Genomic DNA, 27,083 nt, shown 5'->3' with positions numbered 1-27,083 from the left:
TCATAGCTGTATCCCACCCCAACCTCTTCCCCTTCTTTCCTACTGAATTTGAGGGGAGATGGAGAAACAAAGACCTCTGTGCTGTGCAAGCACTCTTCAGCAACAGCCAGTTAGTGCATTATCAACACTGTTTTAGCCATATATCCAAAACACAGTACCACACAGCACTGTGAAAAAATTAATTACATCCCAGCTGGACACAGTACAACTTTTTGCAAGAGAGTTGACTCTCAGGACAGGCAACCACAAAAAGAGAGCGATCTGGATAATATGGACTTAACACAAGAGAGAATGTTGCAACCTGCCTGAAGCCACCATAGATGGAGTTGGTGTTCAGCTCAAAAGACTCTATGGAGAAATAAATTATTAAATCAGATATAACTTCATACATGAACATTCTCAGTCTTGCTCTTTGTTGCCAAAGCATTGCTTACTTCTCAAATGAAATTTTTCTAGTGGTTCTCTGGAGTCAGCTGGTAGGATGACATAAGAGCTTCAGTTAGGAAAGAAAAGTGATCAATAAGGTAGCAAAAACCCAAAGCCAAAATCAAAGCTGCTTGACTTCTCTGGACACATCTTCCAGATGAAAAGTGATCCCTGCTTGCAAGGCCGTGTTTTTCAGGCTAGCAGGAAGTGACCAGACAGTGGAATAGTGCTTGAGTAGCAAAGTAAAAAAAATTTGCAGTGCAGCAAGAGACAAATAAAGAATATACAAAACCAAGAATATACTGTGCCTGGTGCATACAGTCATTACACTGTACTGGCAGAGGAATAAAGGAATAATATGCATTTACAGTAATTTAAATGAATACCCACATTTTAACAGTGTAGCTGAAATTTAATGTTGGGTGATGAGTAACTTAATGAACTTACTACTGGTCAAACTGAATCAAAGGTACAGCTTAAGTTCATTAATAGCTTAATCATCTAATGATTTTAAGGTATCCAGAGGTAATTAAGGCCTAGGTATTCTTCCTGGTCCAATTCTTTGCTGCCATAGTGCACAAGCAGTCTCAGTAGTTTTGGCTGTGTTTCACTTGTTGCTATGTTCCAATTGTTTACTCAGCTGAAAAATATGGTGTTGGTGAGATCAAGAGTCACCTGCCAGGAAAAAAAAATAACCTTTGAAAAACTGAGGACTGAGAAATATACAGAGAAAATGCCATATATTGCAAGAGCAATACCACCACTACTTCCAAAGTATTGGAAGATTCTGCCCTGATGACATGCAAAAACTACGACTACTAAATTTAACAGCATACTAAAGCAGCATCCAGCAGAGCTCTCCATATTACATTTGTTTAATGTTGTCTTTTCAGCCTCTACTGGATAAGCTTCAGTGGGAACAGACCCAAATAACTCAAACAAGGGGTTGAAGAACCCACAAGTCAGACATCTGAATAGTAAAAACGTGATGGGAAATACATCCTCATTCCACCTGGTTTCTGCACACATTGCTTTACAGCAGAGAGAAGCTTGTCCCTAAAGGCATCTTCTTGAAAAAAGAACTTCAAAGATGTAATGCTCAGACTTAATTTTAAAATCAATGAAAACCCTCTGTATGATAAATATAATATTTCCTACCTCGCTAAGTCTTTTACAGGCAGAAGAGAGAGGGAAATGTAATAATTTTCATTATTTACAAGAATTACATGTAATGTTTATGTAGCCAACAAAATAAAGCTTCCTGTATATATAAATTTACTTAAGAGAGTATCAGCCTTTGAATCTGCTACAAATAATTTGACCACTAATTGGAGAAAAAGCCACAGCATGAACACATAGTTTACAGGAACTACTAAAAACCACAAATCAGACTAGTCTGAGTTACAAATTTCTTCCCACAGATCTAAATATTTGAATTTTTCCTTTGCTATGTCTTTACAATTAAACTAACTACATTTGGATTATATTCTGATCTCTTATAATCTGAAGGGAATTGTTGACACCAGTTCTATATTCTATCTCTTTCTCTCAAAACAAGGCAGTTCATTACTTCATGAAAACCAGTCTCTCAGAAAAAAAAAAGTTATACTTGGACATACTCCCATTGGAAATCTCTTCTGCCCACTTTTCAGTAGGCTGCTTTCAAAACTTTATTGAGCCCTCTGAACACAGGAGAATCTCCAGCTAACTCAGTCCTGATTTAAGATGAAAACAGAATATATTTCTGTGGAAAAAACAAACCATATCCTCCCCAATCCAAGGACCAGAGCTTCAATTCCATGAACTGAAATTGTAAGATATGTTATGCAAATGCAAACCATTCTTTGTTTTCTTGAAGAATTTATTTTTAGCTAAATGATGATTGTACTTTATATTTTATATTGCTTCTCTACTATTTGTGACTGTAAACATAAGTCTGTGCAAGTGCTAGGGCCAGATGAAAAGTGAGGGCAGCATGCTTCTTCTTACAGACACTTGAAATAAAGAAAGACAAGCCCAAAAGTGAAATATAGTGGCTAGGACATTAATCTAGGAGTCAGCAAGCTAATTTAAATCCAAACCAAACAAACTGAGACAAATTGCCATTCTCTGCCTTTATTTCACTTCCTCAGCCTTCCTGACAAGGCCTCTCATGGCATTTGCACAGCAAACTGCATAAAAGGCCCTAATTTCAGTACAGAATGCTAATCCACATTATACAGTATGCTGTTAAAAATATAAAGGTGATCTCCAACTATCTCTACATGCTTTCAGACAACTCAATTTCTGTGTCATTAGGATACATACATTCATAAATTAAGATTGTGTCATTCAGTGAGCATGCGTCACATGGGTCAAACTACAACTTTGTTGCTATGACCTGTGAAACTAGTCCAAATTTCTGAATGTGTTCAAAAGATAACCCCAGAGCCAAGTTCTTCCATCTTCACTAGAAGTGCAAAACTGATGATAGATGTCTACCTTCAAAAATCTTCAAATTTGTAGAGTTAAATGCAGGTTTACCACTCAATTTGAACCAAAGCAACTTTTGCAGTTGAATAAAAAAACAGAAAAAATTTCACCAAACAGGCAGATGCTTCAATGGTAACCTTCCCATTTTCCAACCACTGAATACATACTAAATATTACATGAAGTGGCTATCACAGCCTCCTGAGCTAAGGAGCTTTTCTTAACGTGAAGATAAAGTGAATCATCTGAAATTGTTCAGATTCTCCTTCTTTCCAAAATAAAGGCATGGTTTTCATACTTTTCTGCCTTTATTTGTGACATTGTGCTTTGGACATCTACCACAACATGGTCAAATCTGTAGTAATGTAAAAAACTGTCAAACACTGTGTTACTGCACAGATATCTTTAACAGGCTCTAAAAAAAAATTTAAAAGAAAAAAGGGAAAATGCACCCTTAAAAACAGGGAAGAATAAGGAAGCCTGTAACCTGAAGTTGTCTGACAGCATTATCAAATGAGACAAGAATGGTTGGTTTTTGTTTTAACTGGCATATGTGCCTGCACAGAGGTGTAAAACAAATCACTAGTCTTCAATGAAAAAATCCCAACAACAAAAGTGAAAAACCACTCTTTCTGTAATAGAAGTTTGATAAGAATGAACATAAAACAGGTATTGTCTGATACACTTTGGTAGCAAAGCATATTTGTTGCAGTCGGTAACCCAAGACAGTCAATCATTCTTTGAATTACTGTACTCATGCATTTTTTACCTAGTTTCTACCTTTTTTTACTTAGACAAAAACTACAATTGCTGATTGATAACAATACATTTTTACCAAGCTGCTTTTTCAAATTCCATCTTACTAAAAATGACTGAATGAATCAGTTTTCTGAAAAATTGAATAAACAGAATTATCTCTCTGAAGAACAGGAGGGCAGCCACTACAAAGTTGCTTTGAATACTGCCTGATTTATACCGTCCTCCACCTACTGCATAATGACCCCCTACTCTGTAGTAATCCAAACCTATAGGAACTGGAAACACTGAGACTCCAGATGGGAAACAGTGCAGAATGTAAACAGGTTATAAATCACCTGAAGAGCTCAAGGTAGGTGTTAGGCAGGCAGGACAGGTAATCTTGCTATATTTTTAAATTTTATTTTTTAAAATCACAAACTAGTACTTGCTTGCTTTAGCATACAGACTCACAGAAGTGTAAAAATACTTAAAACTATATGCCCTAGCATCCTTTGTTTAATGAAATAAAGGTAACATTCATTTTCTAAAAAAAAAGGTAATGTAATTATGTCAGGTTTCTGGTTTACAGCCTCACGTAAAACATGGCTTTCTGTTATTATTAAAGTGTTTCTGTGGCTTTCTGTTATTGTTAAAGTGTTTTAATAGAGGGGGAAAGGTATAATTTAAGAACAGGGTTACTCATTCATGTTCAAATAACAAGAAAACAAACCAACAAACAAAAGCAAAAAGCACACCACTACCAAAGCCCCAACCCCAACTGTAATGCAACACACTTACTAAGAGAAGGACTCCATTTCAAACTATGACAAATTAAAGACCAAGTCAGTGTCTGTGCTGAATATAATCTTAGAAATGAAACACAGCCTAAAGCCCTCAAGACAAGGGCTCCACAGTAATCAGCACTACATAAGCCATCAACATTTCTTCCCACAAAGTTTAAAATTGAGAATTTTAAGGCCTTGATCTCAAGTTCATTGGAATTAGCAGAGTTTTCAGTGGCTTTGGATTATGTCCTAGAGAAATAAGCAGGCACAGGCAGACTGGAATATAAGACAAGGTAACAGAAAAACACATTAACAGTAAGAATAAGCTTACTTTATTTCCTGAGAAACAATTTGCACACCTGCTTTATTTCAAACTCCTAATACAATTATACCGCAGGCTACATTTGCGTGCAACTTTCTTTGAACTGCAGATCTTCAGCTTATTTCAAGATAAAACAATAAAAGCAAACATAAAAAGTAATAATAAATGTATTATAACCTACAGGGACTTGGTAATTTTGTAAGCAAAGAACAAAATATCACCATTTTTATATGAACTGTAATGAAAAAGATTAGATACATTACTCATAACTCTGGCAAAAATGCAAGAATACCAAATTCTAAATATTTTTGCACAATAAACCACTATTTTAAGTCTTTAACCTGATGATGGTCATTACATTGATGACAAAACATAATTTTATCCATCATTTAGTATTACACTTAGTTATAGCTAATGCATTCCAGAGGTATAAGCATGGACTATGCGACTCCCAACCTTCCTTTCAGTCTTGTTTTTTATGATTGACTTAAAAGAGGGACATATTTCATGGGCATGCTTCCAGTGATCCAACTGGAAAACATACACAACTGTAAAAGTTGACAGAAAGTATATAGATTATCTTATTACGCAATTTTTCTTCTTTTCCATTTCCCAGCAAAGCAACCTTTATATTCTCAGAAAATACACCTATTACATCTATTTTTGTTGAGTTTGATCAGCTGTTGCACTGATCAGTGCTACAGCTTAATAGTAAATAGTTTTGTGTGACACACTTTTTGCAAATGTAGCTTACAATTTAATGAAAAAAAAATGTATTTTATAAAATTACAAAGAAATGTAATTAAATATTTTAATAACTATGTCCTAAAGACCACCTGTTGGTTTAAATTGCTCAAATGACTTGAGAAAAATGAAATGAGCTGGCAATTTGTTGCCATTTCACAGATCTGTTCAAGAATAAACATGGTTTGGTGCTTGATCTTTCACAGTCCCCTGCAAGATCCTCATAGGGAATCTGATTAAATATGAGCTGGATGAGCAGACAGTGAGGACTGAAAAGAGGCTGAAGGGTCAAGCCCAGAGAGTGGTGGTCGATAACAGAGCAGAGAATGCCTCCACAAGTCTGCAGATGATACAGAACAGGGAGCAGTGGCTGATATGCCTGAGGGTTGTGCTGCCATCCAGAGGAACACTGACAGCCTGGAGGAACCTTAAGAAGTTCCACAAAAGGAACTGCAAATTCCTGTGCCTGAAGAGGGACAACCTCAGCAGTTCCTGTGTCAGTATGTCCTGGGGGCAGTCAGCTGGAAAGCTGATTTGCAGAAGAGGCCCTGGGGATGCTGACAGACACCAAGATGCCCTTGTGGCCAGCAGGACCAGCAGTATCCTGGGCTACATCAGAAGAAGCACTGCTGGCACGTCAAGAGAGGGGATCTTTCCCCCTTACTCGGCCATGGTGAGGCCACAGCTGCAGTGCTGTGTCCAATCCTGGGCTTCCCAGTACAACAGAAATACTGGAGAGAGTCAAGCAAAGAGCCATGAAGAAGACAGTTAAGGGAATTTATCAGTATGTAAAAAGGTCTGAAGAGAAGCAGATGTAAAGACAGTGGACACAGAGTTATCAGTGGTGTCCAGTGACATCTTGCATTGTTTATCCAAGTATTTGAGGATAAGCTCTCCCACCTGTGTGAAGCTATGGCCACACAGAATATGCAAATACTAATAAATGCTATAAAAGTTATTGGAGCGTGTGTGTTCTGTGTGCCTATGCTTTAATAAGTGCACTCCTCAAAGGAGACAGATAAGAAGCACTTTATGTGGGAAATGAAGTGACTGGTAAGTAATATGAATTTGTACTAGCAATGCAAGTTTAATCAAAAAAGTCTAATAACACATGCCTCAAAGTTTCACCCTTCCTGAAAGGAAACAATAGCTAAATCAGTATGAGAGAAGACAAGAAATCTGAACTTGCATAACATCACATTAAGGCTCTCTGAAGCAGCTGTTATTAAGAATTCTTCATATTAATATTGTCTTTCAAAACTAGGACCTAGACTGTCCTTTACCCTAAAGCCAAACAAAAGCTCTTGTTCAGATAAATAAGCCTAAGAAGGAGCCCTAGCAAAATGCTAAAAAGTACTATGATAGCATTTAAGTTTCCACTTGTCAGAACACAATTATATGCTTCAATTTGCTCTTAGCCCCAAGTTCCACAATGCAGTGAGGTCACATCTTGTAAATTCAAAAAGTCCCAAGCACATCAGAGCCCTACCTCAAAAGTCAGAAGGCAGATCTACAAAAATCACGTAGTCCTGTCATTTTGGGAAATATTTTATCTTTTAGATTAGGGTAAGTAAAATTTCACTTTACAAAAGCTAATTGCTTAATGGTTAATGTTGATATTGACATGGAACAAACAAGTAATTGAAGTAATTTGTCCTCAAATACCATTATGTATTGCAATAGCCTGCCACAGCCATCCACCCAGGTTCCGACACTGAAAAAAAAAGAGACCAAAAAGCATACTCTGTGTGAGGCCAAGATAAAGTCAAACACATCTCTAAAGATGCCAAATTGCTTTGCATTTCAAACGACCATCAAAAGGGAGGTTTATGATCATTTCCTCTCCTGTTCTCACATTCCTGCTCCCTTCTTTTCATCAAATTTGCTCACTCTTCAGCAACATGAATGCTAGATCATTTCACCTATCTGAAAGAAAGTAAGCAATTCCATTTGGCAAGAAAACTAATTAAACTTTCGATAAAAGTTAGCAAGTTGATCATCTCAGCCTCTGGTCACAAGATCACCAGCAGCCACACAAGGAATGTGGCTAACTCCATTTCTTTATCAACCTGCAGAGGACACATGCTTAAAACTGCATCTAAAATTTCCAGTGTACCATCTATTCTGGTGAGCTGGTGACTTTTCACATGGCTTGCAACTTGTCTAAAAGTATCTTTTATCATCTTTACTGGATACGTCCCCAGAACCCTTACCGAAAGCTGAGTAATGCTATTAGTCCATTATACATAGAGAGAAACAAGTTGCAGTAAGAGTATGGTACCTTTTCCAAGGTGACAAGAAAAACAAAAAACCTGTTTCCACTCTATCTTTAAAAGGAGTAATCCTGAGATGCTGCCCTGAGATTTTATTCCCTGACTATGCCCAAAACATTTCTTTATACTAGGCCAACTTCAAGAGACTGAATCTAGAAACTGAATATGAAAGCATAATAAAGTGAAAATTGAGTAATACTTTCTCTGGTTATTTCCATTGCTCTTTCAAAGACTAGCCATTTTCCTGGAAAATTCAGGGAAGCTAAGCAAAGCTAACTTTGCAACAGAAGAAACTTCTGGCATATGAGGAAACTGGGTCAAAATTTTGATTCTCAAAGAAGAACTTCTATTGTTAGATACTTTTTTCTCTACTACAAAAGAATTAGTCATGAATATGTTCTGAAATCTCTCAAGGAAAGTAACAGTCAGCCTAACTGCAGACAGCTTGCCTTGGGAGTAATCCCAGAAAGATAATAGTCAGGTGCACTTAAGAGCAGGTGCAGGGGAGAAATTACACCCACTTCTTTATTAGAGTTGGAAATGGGCAAACATTTCCCACATTCAAAGTGAGGTCAAGCTCAGGAATTGGCCAGACTAAGAGGCCAGACTTTTCATACTTGAAGAGAGAAGGCAACAAGTGAGGAAGATGATGCGGATATCACCTGGATTTACCAAGAGAAAATTGTATTCAGCTAACCTGAATGCCTTCTGTGCAGTATGACTGTGAACTCCGTGGACAAGAGGAAAGCAATCATATTGCATAGCTGGACATTGGCAAGGCTTCTGGCAGTCTCCCATATAATCTTACAAGTATAAAAGGTTTTGGTGGTGTGACAACACCACAGACTCTAGAAGTCACACCAAATTAAATCAGTTAACAAAATCTTTAAAAAAGCTCAGGAACAGGTTTTCTAAGTGGTATATAACTTCTCTTGAGGTCTGCAAGAATAAGATATCTGCCACTGCCTCTAGAATATTAAAGAAAATACACCAGTCTGATGTTTAAGATCCCAAAAGATGAGACAAAAGGAAAAGGCCAGTTTAAAATCCACACCTTCACAGGGGAAAATGCAGCTTCCTAAGAGTGTTGAAGAACTTTTTGCAAACAGGTTGGACTTTAAATAATACATTCCTCTCCCTCCGAAATTAGTCCATTAGGATGCATACATAGTCAGGAATCAGGATTGAGAGAAAAGGAAAGAACTGGTATTATTTCAAGTTCCCAAAAATCCAATGCTTTTTATCTGCAACCAACAATTAATTTTATTGAAAATGCAAACTTAGTGAAAGTTATGTAAGAATTGAAACTCTTACTACTGCCATATGTGGCATTGATACTGTATATGGAGGCAGCTCCAGGTCATAAAACACATTTCTCCATCAGATCTGATGTTCTTATCTGTACTCTTTATATCTTCCTGTCCCACAACATATAGAAGAAGGAAGAAAATAAAAGCTTCCTGATTATCTGAAATATCAACATCAACTCCTGTTTCCCTTATCAAGTGAAAGTGCTCATGAAACACAATAGAAAGGGAGGCATTTCAACTCTCAGAAAGCCAATGTTGTCACTCAAATGACAAATAGACACTAGTCATAGCATGTAATGGGTTATTGACATGAAAAAAATCATGACTGTAGTGACTGCATTGTTCTTCCTACATGCTTCAAGTAGAACAACAACCTTACAGACAATATGGTAGGGAATAACAAAGAAAAACTATTAGTTAATTTCTGTAATCTTCGCTTTGGAGTCCTCAGGAAGGAATTCTACTTTTAATGCAGTTTTTCTTTGCAAAGTGGTATGAAAACTGCTTGACTCTTTACATAAATAAATGGCAACCTGCCTGACATGAAGACCACAGCAAGAAACCAAAAATCCTGTATCTCAGAATAAGTATGTTTAAACAAATCAGGTGAGACCATTATGTTTTACCTCTGTTTTCAGGTGACATCCATAAATACAAACTTTGGAATGAGGTTTTTTTTGGGTTGAAAAAAAACTCACCTCAGAAATGTTTGTGCAAATGTACAATTGGAAAGACTTTTGTCTAAAGGGTTCATATGGCCATCTAGAAATTACTCACGTGCCTTCTCTACAAACAGAAAATATAAAAAATAGAGAGCAAGGTGAAGACAGCATCTTTGTGTCCAATCATACACAGCAAATTCCAAATAAATAATTTTAACCAACAGAAAATCCTAAAGAACTTGTCAGATGCATTACGACTTTGATCAAATTAACTCAGAATATCCCCAGCTTGTAGAAAGTAAGAGTGACCCCTATTCACTCTAAATACTTAACATTACCCTTTTTGGTGGTTTCTGTAGCTTCCACATCCCTCACTTAAAGGTATACAACAGAAGCTAGTTCAATGAGCCAATGACTCCACATGTCTCAGGAAAATACTAGTGTCCATGATACCAATTACATTGAAAAAAGAAAATCAATCTCTGCATCAACATCTATGTATGTTTTTAGACCCCACTATTCCAAGGACTCAACCACAAAAGTTGCTTTTGCTGTTTTTGTCTTGTTGCAATATTTGGCCAGTTTGTATGTGGAGATTCATGATGGAGCTTCATTTCAGGCAGAGACTTCAGGGGAAATCAGTGTGTCTGCCATTGTGAGTATAGCAAAAGAAGAAACAAAACCAAACAGCAAGAAGGAAAAAAACAAACCTACAGAACGCTATTTGTAATTGCTTGCGCAAAAGTACTAAGCTAATACAGAACCCAGAACTCACTCCACTGCATAGAAAGATCTGAAAAAACCAGATTTTTGCCCTCTCATCTTGCATGGCAGGTCTTTTCCTCTGACTTGGCTACCCAAGTCAAAAGCTTTCAAAGGCTGAGTTGAACAATCATGTTTTCCACTCCAGAATCCTAAAAGAGCTTCCATCTTTCTGTGTACTCCTACAACCAAGTTCTCTGCTCCTTTCAGCAATCTTCCAGCCTATGGTTTCCCTTGCTTTCTTCAAGCTTCATTGTTCCTCTCCCTCTCTGCTTGCCCCACCTGCACCATAAAAGTTTCTCTGGGCCTCATGGCTCAGTTGCTTTCAAAAATCACTTATCTCTCCCTTCATAGCAGAGCAGCCAGGACAACATAACAAGAAGCCTTTCTTCTGCTGCCAAGCCGCCGTTTTGGTTTTTTTTTAAAGGAAGAAAGCAACACGATGAATAGTAAATGGGCAATAAATACAACTAAACAAAGCTAACTGTTACAATATCATGCTCAATAGTTAAAGGTATGCACATATATAGAAATTTAAGTTAATTAAGCAGAGCTAGAACAAGCTACTGTAAAACCAAAGTAACTCACAGAAGAGAGGCCACTACCAGGAGCTTTGCTGTTTTCAGACTACATCTCCATCATCATATCTCAAATTAGACACACAATTATTATCTTGAATGGTGTTTTGGGAAGCTGTTTCCTTCGTGGTGGCAGCAATTGAACACCCATCAGTAAGTGGTTCCTCATCAAGCTGTTCTACTCAAGTCAGGAGTTCCACACTATGAGCCTGAATAAATTAGCCAGATATGTTATCAAAAATTAATAATGCCCAGAAATAAACCAAGAACATCTGATGTCACACAGATTCATTAAGTAAATAAACAAAGCAAAGCAAATTCCCAAAGGTTCTTATAAATTTTTTTTATTTTTTTTTTTAAATAAAATCTATTTTTAATCTTGCAAATGCTGGAGAAACACACATTTTAAAAACCCAAAATGCAAACAGCTGTTAGGGAGAGACTTTTAGCAAAAAAATGAAATCATAGAAAGCATCAGCTTAAATACAACAACCAGATTTAGTCCAAACAAGAAGGGATTTTACAGCCTTTCAAAAAAAACCATACTTCTCACCCTCCCTTATTTAGGTAATGTATTAAAAAAAACACCAAAACAACAAAAATTCAACATACAGTGGTAACCTGAGAGCTAAAATTTTAAGTACTTCATGTGTGTCTTAGGTACTGTGGCCTGTAAATCAGAAGGTATTACTATACAGCAGTACTTCTATAATAAAGAGGTTTTTCTACATCTGCTACAAATTTCTCACTTGATCAGAGAAAATCCTAATTACTACCTGCACAAACTAACTTGAAAAGATGCACTCTCAGTTTTCTATTCCTGAAAAACAGAAATAAATGTACAATCACTTTAAAAACAGATACCATATGAACAAGAAACAACTTCTTCATCCCTTTCAAAACACAAAGGCACAATTGCTTGTATTTCTCTGCACACAAAAAAATTTTAGAGTCCTTATTTACTTAAAGAAAAGACATTCTGAAAGAACGTGCTGGTGGCTGACACGACGAAGTCACACTGGTGGTGACAATTTTTATTGCTCTTCATGTAATCATTTCCTTTTATATTATCAGATCCATAGACCATACTTGCAAGGCTGTCAGCCAACTCACACTCACAACTCAGAAACTTCCATCTTCCTTGCAATTTCAGGGTTTTCAGAAGTGCATATTTGGAATTTATGAGTTTAAATCACTTAAGAACTTCAGAAAGTGTTGCCCTGCCAGAACAAAAATTATGTATAAACCTTATAAGAGAAGTGCATTCTTGCAAATCCTACATATATTTTGCACATCATATTTTCCTTGAGTGTTTCACACAATGTGCATTGCAGAATGTGGCATGTGATACCAAAACAAGGCTGTGGATTTGTTAGAGGAGTTTGAGATGACAGAGCAAGAGCATGGGGACAAGGGAATAAAGAAAAATAATTTAAAAATAAGCATCATGAAAGAATTGATGAGATTACATAAATAGGAAAAAAATTAAAAACCAAGGGCCTTAGGTAGGTAAACTGAACCTTGGAGAAGTAAAAAGGGAAACAGTTGTGCAACACAGTGTCTTGTAAAAAATGGATATGAGCAACAGTTATTTAAAGACAAACAGAATGCCTGAAAGAGCCCTGGCACAGACAGACACTAGAGGAACAAAGGGCACAAACTGAAAAAAAAAGTATTTTTTAAAAATTGAAATTTCCAGCAGACTAAGGTCTCAGTTGTCATATGGTAGCAGAAACAAATTGATTTAGGCTGATGTGCATTAAGACCACATACAAAGAGCCAGAGAATACAGTGGGGCACATTCCAGCTTTCTGCAGCAGGAGTTTGATGCAGCTAAGCCATGACAAAAAGGCTTAGAGAGAACAATATTGCAGAAAATGGGATAAAGTAACACAGAAGGGGTTAGCTGCCTGCCACAAGCCCAGTGGGGAATTGAAAGAAAAGTCTGCAGGGACAGCAGCTCACACTGGCAAAGGAAATTGCATTGTTCAAAAGGGTAACGTTTTCCAAAACGCTTAAGGGTTTTGTTTCATGCTATACACAAAGAAATTGTTATTCAGACAATAAATTGTTTACACTGTAAAAGCCTGAAAACAGCATTTGGTGTATTGATGCATTTTGATGCTCACAATATCCCAATTAAGCACCAATCAGTCCTCAGCATCATAGATTTAGTTCACATTCTACAAATAATTCCCTCAAAAATAGTTTAAAATTGCAAATAATTTCAAAATTGTTTGGGTTTTGTTCATCATTGATCTTTTTGTCTGCTTAAGTAATTTCCTTATCATCTTTTCTTAGAACCATCCCATCCATTGCACTAACCAGGGGAGCTATGTAGTCTTTATTGATGTAACAGGAGTTACTCAAAAGATGCATCTTCTCGAGGATCTAAAAAGTGAAGCAGAATTAAATATACTTCATCCCATATTGTTTTATGTAGCACTTATGCACAGCACTGCATGCATGACTCCAAACAACTCTTTACCTAGTCAATAGCAAAAGTCAGATGTCACACAACCTACTGGTTTTCCATTAAAAGATAGAGAATTTATACAGTTTAGCAAACACTTTAAACCATGACTGAAGCAATCTCTAAATGATGCTACAAGTATCAATATCCTACCCAAATTTAGCACTATGTATCCTGCTGAAAACTCAGGGAAACTACTTTTCCACAAGGCATCCAAGATGACAAAAGTAGAAAGCTGCTTTCAGTATTAGAGCTTATAGGACTAAACACATGGCTGCAGGCCTAAGACAATTCTTTACTCAGGAGGAAGAAGTTATGGAATGTCCTGATTCAGGGGAAGAAAGAAAACAGTCTGCTCTCTGCCAACCCATTGGCTTGAAACCTTTTCAAGACTTTATTCCATGAGGTAATAGCAAATGGGCAGCACAGGGTCACAAATGCACATCAACTTCTATCTGAGAAGACAGAAATCCCCACCCACTGTACTGCAGAGGTTGTTAGAGCTGTTCCAGCCCTATAGCAAACTGACAGAGCATTAGCTCAAACTTATTTCATTTCACTCATCTTCCCAACCTTTTCTATGCTGGCTATTTTATCACTGCCCAGGAAGAGACTAAACACGCCAATTTCTGTCAGCAGCTGCCAGAAAGCCACAAGAATTTCTAAAAGACCCCATATCACTTGTGTTTCTTTTTAATATTCCAGGAATACAAGCCTTTCTAGATGCTCATGGGTCCTCTCTAACAAATAACTATGGGGAAATAGTAGAACCTGACATGAGTCCCCATCTTTATTGTAGCCACTCCAATGGACATCTTCTATTTGTTCATCTAATTAAATTTTTCACAAGAGGCAAAAGGGTGTTTTAGTGTTTTTGTTATCTTTTTTTTCTCCAATTATTACCATTGAAGCAGGTGCACATTTCCACTTAAATTAGCACAAAACATGAAAACAGATTATACCTGCTATCATTAATCTGAAATAATATTTCAGTTTAGGTTTGATTTGTTTTTCAGCATGATCAGCACTGTTTTTCACTTACACTTCCTAAAGAAGTACAGAAATATTCTACTGGGGAACAAAGAAATAATTTCCCAGGTAGCTTGTTTTGCTGAGTTTTCTTAAGATACCCATTCATTACTCTTGGCACATAGTTGCAGTTTCAAACTGCACCCAGCACCCACCTGACTTACTTGTATATTCTCTCTTCTGAAACACCTTAAGGTGGGCTTAAATGGTGAACAACTGGATCTATATAATCTTTTCATATTCACATAAATATTGCAGTTTCTTACATCCCTTGTGTTATATTACGATGCCTTCTGTTCTTCTGATAGCCCTGTGCTAAGTGCAAAGTGTTCTCAAATAATTTATACAGCAAGCAGCCTGAAGATCTAGAGACTTAAAGCTCAGGAAAAGGTAAGGATTCCAAGACAGATTTTTCCTCCAACTGCGTAGCATGAGATACTGAACTTGGTTTTTAGCTCTAAATCCATGACAGCCAAGTTGATGTACAATTTTTACAGTCTTTTCTCAAGGAGTTCATGTACAACTTGAATCTATAGTAATGAAGTCAATGGATAGTGGTTTTGGAACAAGATCAAACAAAAGTGCACAAGCTGCATTTAGGAAATAGTGTCACCTTAAACACCATTCTCAGAAGCAAATAGCCTCCACTGAGGTAACGCCTGAAGTTTGTTCAGCCCATAAAGCATATTCCCTTATTAAATTAAAAAAAAAAAAATAAAAAGCAAAAACTCCACCTAGAAAAGATCAGTCATGAAACTTAATGGACAGCAACAGAATTTCTGCAACATGAAAAGCAGAGTGAGGCATGTTTATTGTGGCTGGAAGTGCTGAAGACCTTGTTAATTTTTACACACTCCTGTGTTCCAAAACAAATGCAAATCTGCTCATTGTGGCAGGTTTTTTACAGCATAAACTGCCTTTTAGAAAACTAAGTGAGAGTACAACCCCAAGTACATATGCCTTTCCTGCAGTAACAACAGGGTCACAAATTTCAAGTTGGTCACTATCACTATCTCATCACTGCTCCACATTTGGTTCTGCTCCAAACAGTTAAAAATGCCTTGGGGAAATCCAGCCTATTTAATGTATCAGAATGGCAGGAATTATCTAAATTACTATTTGGTTTATTAGCAGCAATTCTCAAATACAATATAAGCTTTTTTTTTCCATTAAATTTTTAATTACAACTGTAAATAGACATACATGAATAACAACAAAAGTAAAAATAGAATGACTGGTATTTATGAGCTGCAACAACTTTATCAGTTACAAAACAAGCTGCTGATTATGTTGACATCATGCAGCCAAAAATGAAACTTACTAAGTTCTCTCAAAAAATCTTGGTTTTAAGATGAGAAATTAACAAAATACACCTTGTTCATCTACAAATACTGCACATAGAAGATTTCACAGGTTGTGCAAAAGTGGGGAAAAATAGGGAAATTTTTTTCATCTTCAGGGAGCAAGCCAAAGTAGTATTACTAAAAATACCACTCTCATATTTCTTTGTCCAGGGCTAGATGCTATCTACACAGTCAAATTCACAGTGCATTGATCAAAACAAAAGAAGACAAATCCCTATAAAAATATTCAAATACTATGTTATATTTGGAAAGCCTTTATAGAAGTTAAAGAATTCTGAGGAGCAAATCCTATTAAGAAAAAAAATTAGACTAAGTTTTGATGGATAAGCACTCAAACCCTAGGAATCAGTTTCCAATCTAATAAAAAATATTTTCTCATTAAATCAGTTCACTTAACAGGCACCAATGTATTATTCAGTTCCTCTCTTCCCACTCCTGAATTTCTGAGTTTCTCCCAACTCCCTGCACACTTTCTTTAGCTGAGTGGCCACTCTTCCACAAGCAGCCGCAAGAAGCCCAGCGTTTGTCACTTGAGGGTGACAAGTGGGTTAACTGCCTTCTCTTGAAACACAAATGACCAGGGAACCTGCGAGTGCCTCATTTCTCAGTGAATGGAACAACTGCATCCCCACCAGGCTAGGGAGCCCCGAGGGACACACCCAGCTCATCTCTGCCACATGGGCAGGCAGGTCTCAAGCAAGCAGCAGCACATGTCCTGGACTTGGCTGTTCAGGGAATATGGATCCCAGCACACACTTACTGCCTAGCAGAGATAGGTCCTCAAGTAATCTACTTTTGTTCCCAGAAACCATGAAGGGCAAGTTGAAAACAACTTGATTGTCCACTCAGACTACACAATCTTACAGACATTGAAGGAGCGTCACTGCATGGGAAAATGAATGTTACACTTTTTCGCTCTACCAGCTGTCATCGAGGAGTGCAAAAATTTTAAAAATTCCGTCCAAATTTAATTTAAAGAAATCTCTTTTCAGACTCTGAAATACAACAGAGGAGCTATTTGGTGTATATGAATGTATGGACCTTGTAAGACCTTAGCACGGTGCCTATTTTTTTTCCTCTCAGTAACGAAACCATAAAAAGGCATGTAAATCAGACCTGAAATAATGTTACAAAAAAAGCAAAGCAAGAGGTGGGCTGTTAGAAACCCATCTCTTGCACCTCAAGAAAACATTCCATCAGGGGAGACAGATCTAGAGAGTTTACTGCCAGCAGAGGACTTTCTTTTTCAGGAACAATGAACAGTATATGATTTCCCATCATGAACGGCAATAAAGCAGGGCTTTATTGACATGAGCTGGCCAGTTTTTTCCATCCTTCTGATAGTCTGGTAAAGTTATTTTACCTTCAGTATTTTAGCATTCCTGCTTATGGAATGGAAGAAGCCCTAAACTTAACACACAATCAGCCATAGCAACTAGCTTCTTTGGGCACTGTCTACAGACTGAACTGATAGCATTTGTGAGGAGATATTAATGAAGCGTAACTCTCCTAGTGTCTTAAGTATTCCTACTGCCCTTAGATGTGTCACAGTCAATGGTCAGCTGCAAGACCAAATTATTGAAGACTGCAGAGTATTTGGTTGTGTAACAGACAAGGAGATTAAGTTGCAAGTTTCTGCAGCTCCTTTTTCAAAATGCTTAAACAAAGATGGTAAACACTGTTAAAATAAAGGAAGACAGCAGCACAAAACTAATTTGTATTTTCTTTAATGCTGGTAGCATTAGAACAAGAAATGTAGGGGAAAGCACTTTTCCTATACCTACACTGAAATTAACATCTGAAAAAAAGGTAGACTAAGATATATTTTTCAGAAACCAGAAATCTTCATTTCTAAGAAGTCTTGAATAGGCTGAATTAAATTATAAATTAATTTAGATATGCATATAAAAATTAATGTTAAGAGCAACTTTGAAACTTTATTTTGTATTCCTGTGAAACAGTATAAAGTCAGACATTATAAATTAAGCTTGCCATAGTGAAAATGCATCTGAAATATTTTAAATTCAGCTTTAAAGATTTGGACTTTGAAAGTGCCTGATGTTGAAATCATCAGAACTGATGTGTTAAATTAATGCAACGTTGAATGATTTTCTCATACACCACAGAAAGAAGAGCTGCTCCTAGGATTAGTGTGTTTGGTTTACATGGCTAGGTTTTGGGGGGGACAAGGAAACAATGCAGAGGTGGCCTCTGTGAGACCAGTGGCTGCCCCATGCTGGACACTGCCAGTTCCAGCTGGCTCCATGACAAATCTGCTCTTTGCCAAAGCTGGACCCATCAATAGGACTGCTTGGTGCCTCTGTCAATAACACATATAAGGAAAAAAACTCTGCTGCCCAGGAGCTATGGAAGAGGAGCAAGAAAAATGTGAGAGAAACAGCCCTGCAGACAGCAAGGTCAGTGAAGGAGAACAGCAAGGAGGCATTCCAGCTGCTGGAGCAGAGATTCTGCTGCTGCCCGCGAAGAGAGCAGGTTGTGCCCCCACAGCCCATGGAGGACCCCACCAGAGGAGGCAGAGCAGCTATCCACACTGCAGCCCATGCCAGAGCAGGTGGATGTGCTCTGAAGGAAGCTGTAGCCTGTGGAGAGCCCACAAAGGAGCAGGAAGTGCAGCCCATGGGGGACCCCTGCTGGAGCAGTCCATTCCTGGAGTGCACCCCATAGGGAGGATCCATGCTGGTACAGTTTCTGGAGAGCTACAGCTTGTATGGAGGACCCACATTGGAACAGTTTGACAGGGACAATATCCCATGGCAGGGATCCCACACCACAGCAGGGAACTGTGAAGAAGAAGGAGTGACAAAATGTTATGAACTGACTGCAGCTCCCATTTCCCAATATCCTGTGCCACTCAGGGGATTGATGGGAAAGAGGTTGAAGATTCAAGAATAAAGGACTGAAGCTGAGCCTGGGAAAATGGGGAGGAGGAGAGAAGGTGATTTTAGTCTTGTCCTTGTTTCTCACTATCCTATCCTATATTCAATTGGAAAGAGATGAAATTAATTTTCCCCAAATTGAGTCTGTTTTGCCTGTGATAGTAATTGGTCATCTCTCCATCTTTATCTCAAGTTAAAAAATTTTTTATCTATGTTCTCCCTCTTGTTGAGGAGGGGGAGAGAGAGGATGGCTTAGTAGGCAGCTGGCAGAAAACCAAGGTTAACCCACTGCAGCTAAAAAGAGAAAAAATACTATTAGGTATCATATTTTCACTGCTTTGCAACACAAAATTACTTTTGTGTGTGGTAACTACAGTAATAAATTACTCAGGATTTGAAATTCCCCATACCACTTTCAAAAGAAAACATTTTCTATTTTTTTCCTTTCAAATGTTATTCAGTACTTCCCAACACTGCTCAATTATTTTGGTCCCTTTTTTCCACTTTTCTGAACATTTATTTTCTCTAATTATGTTTGTCTACAGAACATTACTGGAGAAAGACACCTGCAAGGAAAACGGCATTTCGACATAAAAATTCCCCTCCACACACAGTCTGTCAGCAGTGAAGAAAACTGCATGCTACTACTTCAGCAAGAATCACAACTCATGCTAAGTACCACTGCTCCAGGCAGGCAATCCACATACCAGTCCCCTGTTGAGAAAAAGCCCAAATCCCTCTAACTTAATTGAGTTTGTTCCTTTGGTTTTAATGACAAAACCTAAATATAGATATCCATCTCCAGGACCAGACAGTTATTTGGAATTATAATCTGCAACTACACCATCAAAAAGGTTGAAATATAGGAAACTAATTCTCTAGAACCCTCTGAATTTTCCCCGTCTATGCACCTTCCTAGATGGCACAAGCCATTCACTTTGGTATCCAACATTATTGCAGATGACAAATTATTTATACCTGCCTAGTACAAAAGACTCTGACAACTGTGCAGCAAGCACAGCATCGCTGATCAGTGAAGGCAGGGGTGGAAGGCCTGGAGGAGAAGCCATAAAAAAGGTAGCTGAGGTCACTTGGATTATTCAGCCTGGAGAAGATTGAGGGGAGACCCCAAAGCCATCTACAACTTCCTCATGAGAGAAAGTAGAGGAGCAAGCTCTTTTCTCTGGTGACCAGTGACAGGACCTGAAGGAATGGCCTGAACTTGTGTCAGGGGAGGTTTAGGTTGGATATTAGATAAAGGTTCTTCACCCAGAGGGTGGTTGGGCTGGAACTGTCTCCCCAGGGAAGTGGTCACAGCACCAGCCTGACAGAGTTCAAGAAGTATTTTGACAACACTCTCAGATACTTGGTGTCTTCCTTAGGGTGTCCTATGCTGGGCCAGAAGTTGGACCTGTAGATGATTCCTGTGAATCTCTTCCAAATCAGGATAGTCTGTGATTCTGTGAACTCATAGAAAAAGATATTTGTTTGCATTTATTTCAAGACTAGGGCTGTTTTGGGAATATGGGAATGTTTTTTGATTTCTGATTTACATCCTTGCCTTATTCTTCCTTAAACTGAAGCCATTGCCACTGTCCAGCAACTGATTTGGCTTCACTGGGTTCTACTCCTACTATGTGCTTTACATCAAACTATGTCCACCTTCTTTGTTTAGGTGTTGCCGGCTATAGCTATGCACATGGTGTCTTCCTGTCATCCTTCTGGAGATTACAAATCTGTCTTATGACTTTTAACATTACTGTTAATTTTAATGCAAGAGTAGAAGTGCACTTGGAAACTGTCCAACAATTGTTTTGTTAAAAATTTCCAATATCATAAAAAAAGAAGAGAAAAACAAAAGCTGCCTAACAGACTTACTAATTTTTGAATAATAAAATGAACTGGCAAAATGGGATTTGGAATTTCAACTTTTAGAAAGGTATTATGACAGGTGAATTAAAGCTATATTTTATTTATGATCTGATCATGCAGCTCTGAGAAATAATCTGGTCACGCTTGTCAGGCACTTTTGTAAACTGTCTTAAGCCTAACAGTTTCATATTAGATTTCTGCCTCTGCTGCCAAGTGACACTGCTATCCCTGTACCTCATGGCCACTCTTCTCCCTGGATAGCAATGCTGCCAAGACACAGCAGTGTGCTGAGCAACAACATCAACTGGTCAAATAACAGCACTTAGAATCAGAAAATCCCCAACATTGCCCTTGCTGCTGATCGGATCTTCAGTAAGAAAACCCCAAAAAATGATGCAATAATTGTCAATAACTTCTCCTAATTATGATTCTTCAAAAATAACAGACTGAGAATTGCCAGGAATTAACACTGTCCTGATGACAGGTCTCCCCAAAAGTTAGTTTTGAACCAGTTTCTTAAAAGAGAATTTTTTAAATCTTTTAATAATTAGGCAAATAATTAAATTTAGATGTTATTAGAGAAAGACTACCACTACATCCTTGAGAAAGAATACCTATATTTTTCAAAAACAAATATATGCTTGAAGCATATCTCTTGTAGCTTAGAAAGAAATCTGTTCAGTTTTGAAGCTTTTATTATTTAAAATTAAGTTCTCTAGAATTCTTTGCTGAGGTACCAGGAAAGCAGCTATTCAATAACCATCATTACTGTGGCATGCAGAGACATGATGGAGAGCTGCTGCAAATTAAACCAGACCCAAGAACTCCTAACAGCTAAAGTTTACCACATTAGCTACTTTTCCCCAATCCCTACCTCCTTTTTCTCTTAATGAATTCACATTTAATTAAATAAGGCAACACCAGACAAAGAGAAAGAAAAAAAATTTAAAAACCACTATGCAAAGAAGAATTTAAGACTATTTCACTCATCTGTTTTCTCTCCAACATGTCCAATACCAGGCAAACAATTTCACGAAGAGGCACAAGGAACTAGCTGAAGCAAATATATAGAATCTGAAAAATTTCAGCTCTGCAGGGATTTCAAGCAAATGTTTGCAACATCACTGAGGTCACATCTACAGTGTTGGAGTTCCTCACATCTCTTGCAAATTCCTCCATTAACAATATGCCTCTTCAGCACACTGGGTAGAGCATGCATGTACCCTGAGGTCTCACTTCAGCAAAAACTCCTCATTGGGCCTTCAAATATGTTACAGCAAATTCATTTAATCCTAAATACAGCATCTGAGTTCACAAAAGAACAGAGGTGGGTTATGTTCAAATATTTTATAGTACAATCTCTGTTGCTGGTACTTGGATAAAGAAAGCTCTACAAAACCAGCTAGCCAATAAGCCACACTATATTAAGATCCATTTGAAGAACAATTAATTAGCAAGACACCAGCAGGATGTTACAGATTTTTGCTTCCTCTATGGTCAGTCAATAATTAAATATTGATCACTTTTAAAGAAGCCTGATCATATTTGTGCATCTGAACTTGTTCTGTGCTTTCAGAAGAGGTAAAGTAGTTGAATTTTGAACCTCTTTACCACACTCTTGAACCTCCTTACCACAGTCCTCAAATTGACATCTGTATACAAAAAGCCTAAAACAAACCAAAACCCACAAGAGCAAAACCCACAACTTTGCTACAGTTTTGAGATCTAGAAACAAACTGTTTCTATATTTGAGAATCTTTTTACATAAACAATTTGATACAAATTGGCTTCAGAATATGTTTTTTAACCCATCAAACTGTATGTGCATTAGTAAGGATTGCAAGTGATTAAGTTAGGCTATTCACTTCAACAAAAAGTCAGTATAAAATACATACTGTGGCCTATAAGGTCTTACTGTGAGTAAGGAACAAAATATGCTGGCCCAGTTTCATCCCTGTTACAACTGAAATCAATTTAAGAAATCATTTCAATGAAACAAAACTCAGTGTCCTCCACAATGCTGAAAGAGTACATGTGAGACTTCAAAATGTGTTCATGTGTACCTTGACTCACTATATACCCCTCTTCTGGCTAACCTGTCATTGTGCAGCATCAAGCCTAGGATTACACACTTTTAAATTCAGTGCCTCCATGAATGCTCACTCCTTGGATTTTCATTTTCTTTGCAGCTTTCAAGTAACATGATTATCTCAGAGGGAGCTGTAATGAAATGTTGTGCAAACTTTGTGAGGTGGATGGAGGATATGAATATCTTCATTATTGGCCATAAGTGATCATATGTCAATGACTATCCCATTCAAAATGATGCATCTCAAAGAAATTGGTTTGTCTCTTGGAGTGGAAGAGTGGAGTGTAAGAAATAACTTCTCTAGCAAGAGAACACTCAAAACCCTCAAAAATTATTCTGAAAACAAAAAATAACAAACTTGCTCTAAAACTGTATAAGCAAAATAGAATTTATAAATAAACAGACATTTTATTTCTATTTATGCAATAGCCTGTCTGCTAAAACACTCATAAGTAATGCAGTTGCCTTAAACCATAAAAAAAGTATTTTAATGTATCTGCTGTTGGCATATCAGTGTCCTTTGGGGTAGTCACAATAAATGTAAATTAAATAAATATTTTATGGCAAGGAAGGGATATCAATGCTCCAATTTTTTTCTCCTTGCATTGTTCAAATAGGCTGTGGGAGTAAAAATAACTGCATCAAATGAGAGGGAAACCCCCACAAGAACATGCATTACAGAGAAAGCTTTTCACACAAATGCTGCAGGGATATTGAAAACAACTATTGTAACAAAATACAGACTTAACAATGGGAATAACAACAACCAAAGGGGAAAAAAAAAAAAAAAACCAGCAACAAAACCACACACAAAATAAAGGGTTTGCACTTTCAATCTTTAAACAAGTTAATGTCTATTTTCTTTCTTCCTGATAATATTGTGATAAGGTTTAATATACAGGTATACAGGTATCTGACCATTCAGCTACCAAACTGTTGACAGATTAATCCCCCCTGCAATTAATAATTATTAATTTGATCACAGATATCAACATGTAGCAAAATCTGTTACAAAAGACACAGCTCAGATTTCTGTGCTATCAATGTTTTAGCTGTACTGAGATAAGGCACTGACCTTTATTCTTGATTGACAATGGGAGAATACTTCACTTACAAGCTTACTACTGAAGCTTTGTTGTCAGTGTGAAGAATCACAAAATTGTGTTAAAAGGCAGATGGAATTCAATACCTTCTTCAACATTTGAAATGTGATCTTTCCAAAAGATCATCAGTTCTTGTCATTTCCCCAGAAGTATAAACAACTCAAGTTTAACATTTCACTAAGAGAGATAAAATACTCTCTGCAGGTTAGGGGGAAGGGGGGGTTACAGTCCATGAACTGCTTGGTAAAGGACCTTCTTTCAGGTTTCCTCTTCAAAGGACTCTACTGTGTCATCTAGGATTTTCATGTAATAAAGACAATTTATCCTTCTTATCAGACCATTTCTATTCAAAGAGACTTGAGGTGGCTGTACCAGAAGAAATATTTTCCTGTGCCTCTTGAAGTCAATGTGACTGTGATTGCAAATTACTCACTAATGTAAAGAATAGCAGACTGTTGCATTATGCAAGCCCATCCACATTCTTTTGCATCCCTGTAAATGCAGCTACTTTCCTGCCTTGATTGTACAGTACACTCTAACAATGGGTTTCACCTAATAAGTTATTCAGGAAACTTACATAGCATGCAGGTCATCTCAATCCATTTCCTTTCTGTTACAAGTAACATGAAGAATGCTTTCAAACATCATCTGAGACAGAAACACTTTGAAGCACCTTAAATTCTCATAAAATATTCACTAGAGCTATCCACAGTATCAGTCCTATTGTGGCCTCAAACACAGTTAAGTCATGTACTACTGCTGCAACAAGAAAAGTCTTGAAGGAAATCTCTACCCCCCCCATAGGTAGAATATGTTCAAAGTCCCATGCATGGAGAAGAAAAAGATGAGGGAGGGGGAGAATGAAAATTACATCTAAAATTAAAAACAAAACAAATAAATAAAAAAACCAACCAGCAGCTATTTTTAAGCTATTCTAGAACTACATTATAATCACCATGAGATAAATGTTCTAACCTCCATCTGCACCATCCCAATCTTTCTCCTCCCACATCAGTGCTGAATTTGCTGAAGTAGAAGAAGGCATCAGCCAAGAACATTAAAAAATATTTCCAGTTAGAAGGGGATTTGCATGTCGTTTGGAACAGTACTGGCATCCCATTTACCTCAGATCTGACCACTATGGGACCTCTAAATAGCTCCTTTCTCTATCATTTGGGAAACGCCATGCCCAACTACTGGAGCAACACTTTTCTTCTGGAGTCCCAGCTGGCAGACAGCCTAACAGAGTACCTAGACAGAGGTCAAGAAATTAAAAAAAAAAAAAAAAAAAAAAAAAAAAAAAAAAAAAAAGTGGGGGGGAAAAAGAAGCTGGCTTACGTGCTCCAGTTTGTCTTTCCTCCTCAGCCAGACACTGGCACTGTAGTCCTGCTGCTTGACAGTGCTGTAGAAGTTCGCACCTACTCTGGTGAGGCTTGGGGAAGGCTCCCTGGGTCTGCTCTTCAGCCTCATCTGCTCGAAGCCCTCATGGGGGGATGAGGAGAGCCAGTCATGCCTGACTTCCATCTTGACATGACAAGGCAAAGTCCAAAGGAAAAAAAATCAGAAGAAATCAAGAATTTAAGAGGTACTAAACGAAGATGGTCCAAAATGGAACAGGATGAGGGAAGAAGAAAGAGAAGGAAATCAAAAAAACCCTTAAAACCAGCAAATGGTAAGAGAAGGGGGAGACAAGCAGAAATAAGGTAGGAGTGGAGGGAGAAAGAAAGGCTGCAGGTACGAGAGAGGAGCGGGCTGGGAGAGATGAAGGGGCACTCGGGAAAGAAGACGCTCCAAGATGCCGCTGCTTGTTGCCCCGGCCGCCAGGAAGCTGCAGTCCAGGACCGACGCAGCGGGAAGCGGCTGCCTGCGGCTCTGCCCGGGACGGAGGCGAGGGGCGGCGCGGCCCCGGCAGCCGAGGCCGGGCGGGGCTGCCGCCTCCAGCCCGCCTGCAGGTTGGCGCAGTGGAGGGGCCGCCGCCCGCCCGGGGATGAGCCCGGCTCCTCCCCCGCCTCCCCTCCCCGCAGCCACCTTCGGGGGAGCAGCCAGGGGCACGGGAGAGCCCCTTCCTTTTGACAGGAGCCGCCGCCGCCCTCCTGGGCCCCCCGTGCCCCTGGGGAAGTTGTCTCGTCCGCTCCCCGCTCGTCCCGGCGGCACCGACCCGCCCGCAGCCCGCCGAGGGCTGGGCGGCCGCTTGCCACTCCCTCTCCTGGAAGCCTTTGTCCGATCTGCCCGCGGCGGAGGCTCCCGGGGCCGCCGCCCGCTGCCCTGCCCGGCCCATCCCGGGCTGGGCTGTGCCCCCCGCCCCGCCCGGCCCCGCCGCGGCCGCCGGGGGCTGCGGGGCTGCGGCCGCCGGGGTCACCGCGCCGGCCTCTCCGCAGCACCTCGCCGTCACCGCGTCCCCTCCCTCCCTCCCTCCGTCCCTGGGCACGGGCTCCCGCTTCTCTCGGCCGTCAGCAGACCGAGCTGCCGGCCCTTTCGCCGGGGCAGCCAGGAGCGCACCTCGCCTGACCAGCCGGCCAAAGCCCCGGCTCGGCTCCGGTCCAGGTCCGAGTCCCGCCGGGAAGCCCCCGCCGCCGCAGCGGCTCAGCCAGCACCGGAGCTCAGAAATCGAATCTCTTCTGTGGTCCCGATGGACAGGGTCGCTGGGATGCCCACATTCGTAGATCCCTGGTATCTAGGATTTCTCTCATAAAACAAAAAGACCTAGGGTGGTTTCTATAGTCCGCTGCCACCTCTTTTAGTAGAAGTTGATGTGTGTTGCTATTTAGCTCAAACGTGTTTCAGCAAAAAAAAGGACTTTCCTTTTTCACACTATGAAAAGCCACCTCGCTAATTGCCCACACACTCTGTAAAGCTATATTAGGCATAGACAAGAAAACTTTCTCACACTGTGCATCAAGAAATATTTACTGGAGCTCAGAACAACATTTTAGTTTCCTAGTCAATATTTGTCATCAGACGAGTGTTTGCATGTATTCTAGTCCTTTGGAAATAGGTGTCTCTATGAGTATGTACAATTGATACATCGGCATCTGCAGATTTTTTTTCCCCTGCTACAGAACTACACTGATGTCGCTATTCTGATAAAGGGATGCTGAACTAGAGGTCTACACTTGAATGCAGTTAACTGAAAATAGCCTTTAAATGGTAAAGAAGTTCAACCAGACAAATTTCTGAGAAAATTAC

At 38.9% G+C, this 27,083-nt stretch overlaps 1 protein-coding gene across 2 annotated transcripts in view; it reads right to left on the bottom strand.

The window, feature by feature from the left end:
* Positions 1 to 25,754, bottom strand: part of PLD5 (phospholipase D family member 5) — a 169,903-nt gene extending 144,149 nt beyond the window's left edge. Inside the window, exon 1 of one of the 2 annotated variants that reach the window (XM_063151942.1) lies at positions 25,236 to 25,754. In XM_063151942.1, the coding sequence (XP_063008012.1) occupies positions 25,236 to 25,421 (186 nt within the window). In that variant the 5' untranslated portion in view covers positions 25,422 to 25,754. The remainder of the gene's footprint in view (positions 1 to 25,235) is intronic. The other variant, XM_063151945.1, reaches the window with a different exon arrangement.
* Between the last annotated feature and the right edge of the window lie 1,329 nt (positions 25,755 to 27,083).

Source organism: Melospiza melodia, chromosome 3, assembly GCF_035770615.1.
Source record: "Melospiza melodia melodia isolate bMelMel2 chromosome 3, bMelMel2.pri, whole genome shotgun sequence".
Lineage (NCBI taxonomy): Eukaryota > Metazoa > Chordata > Aves > Passeriformes > Passerellidae > Melospiza > Melospiza melodia.
The sequence above is the reverse complement of the archived record's forward strand: the minus strand, read 5'-3'. Positions and strand labels throughout refer to the sequence as shown.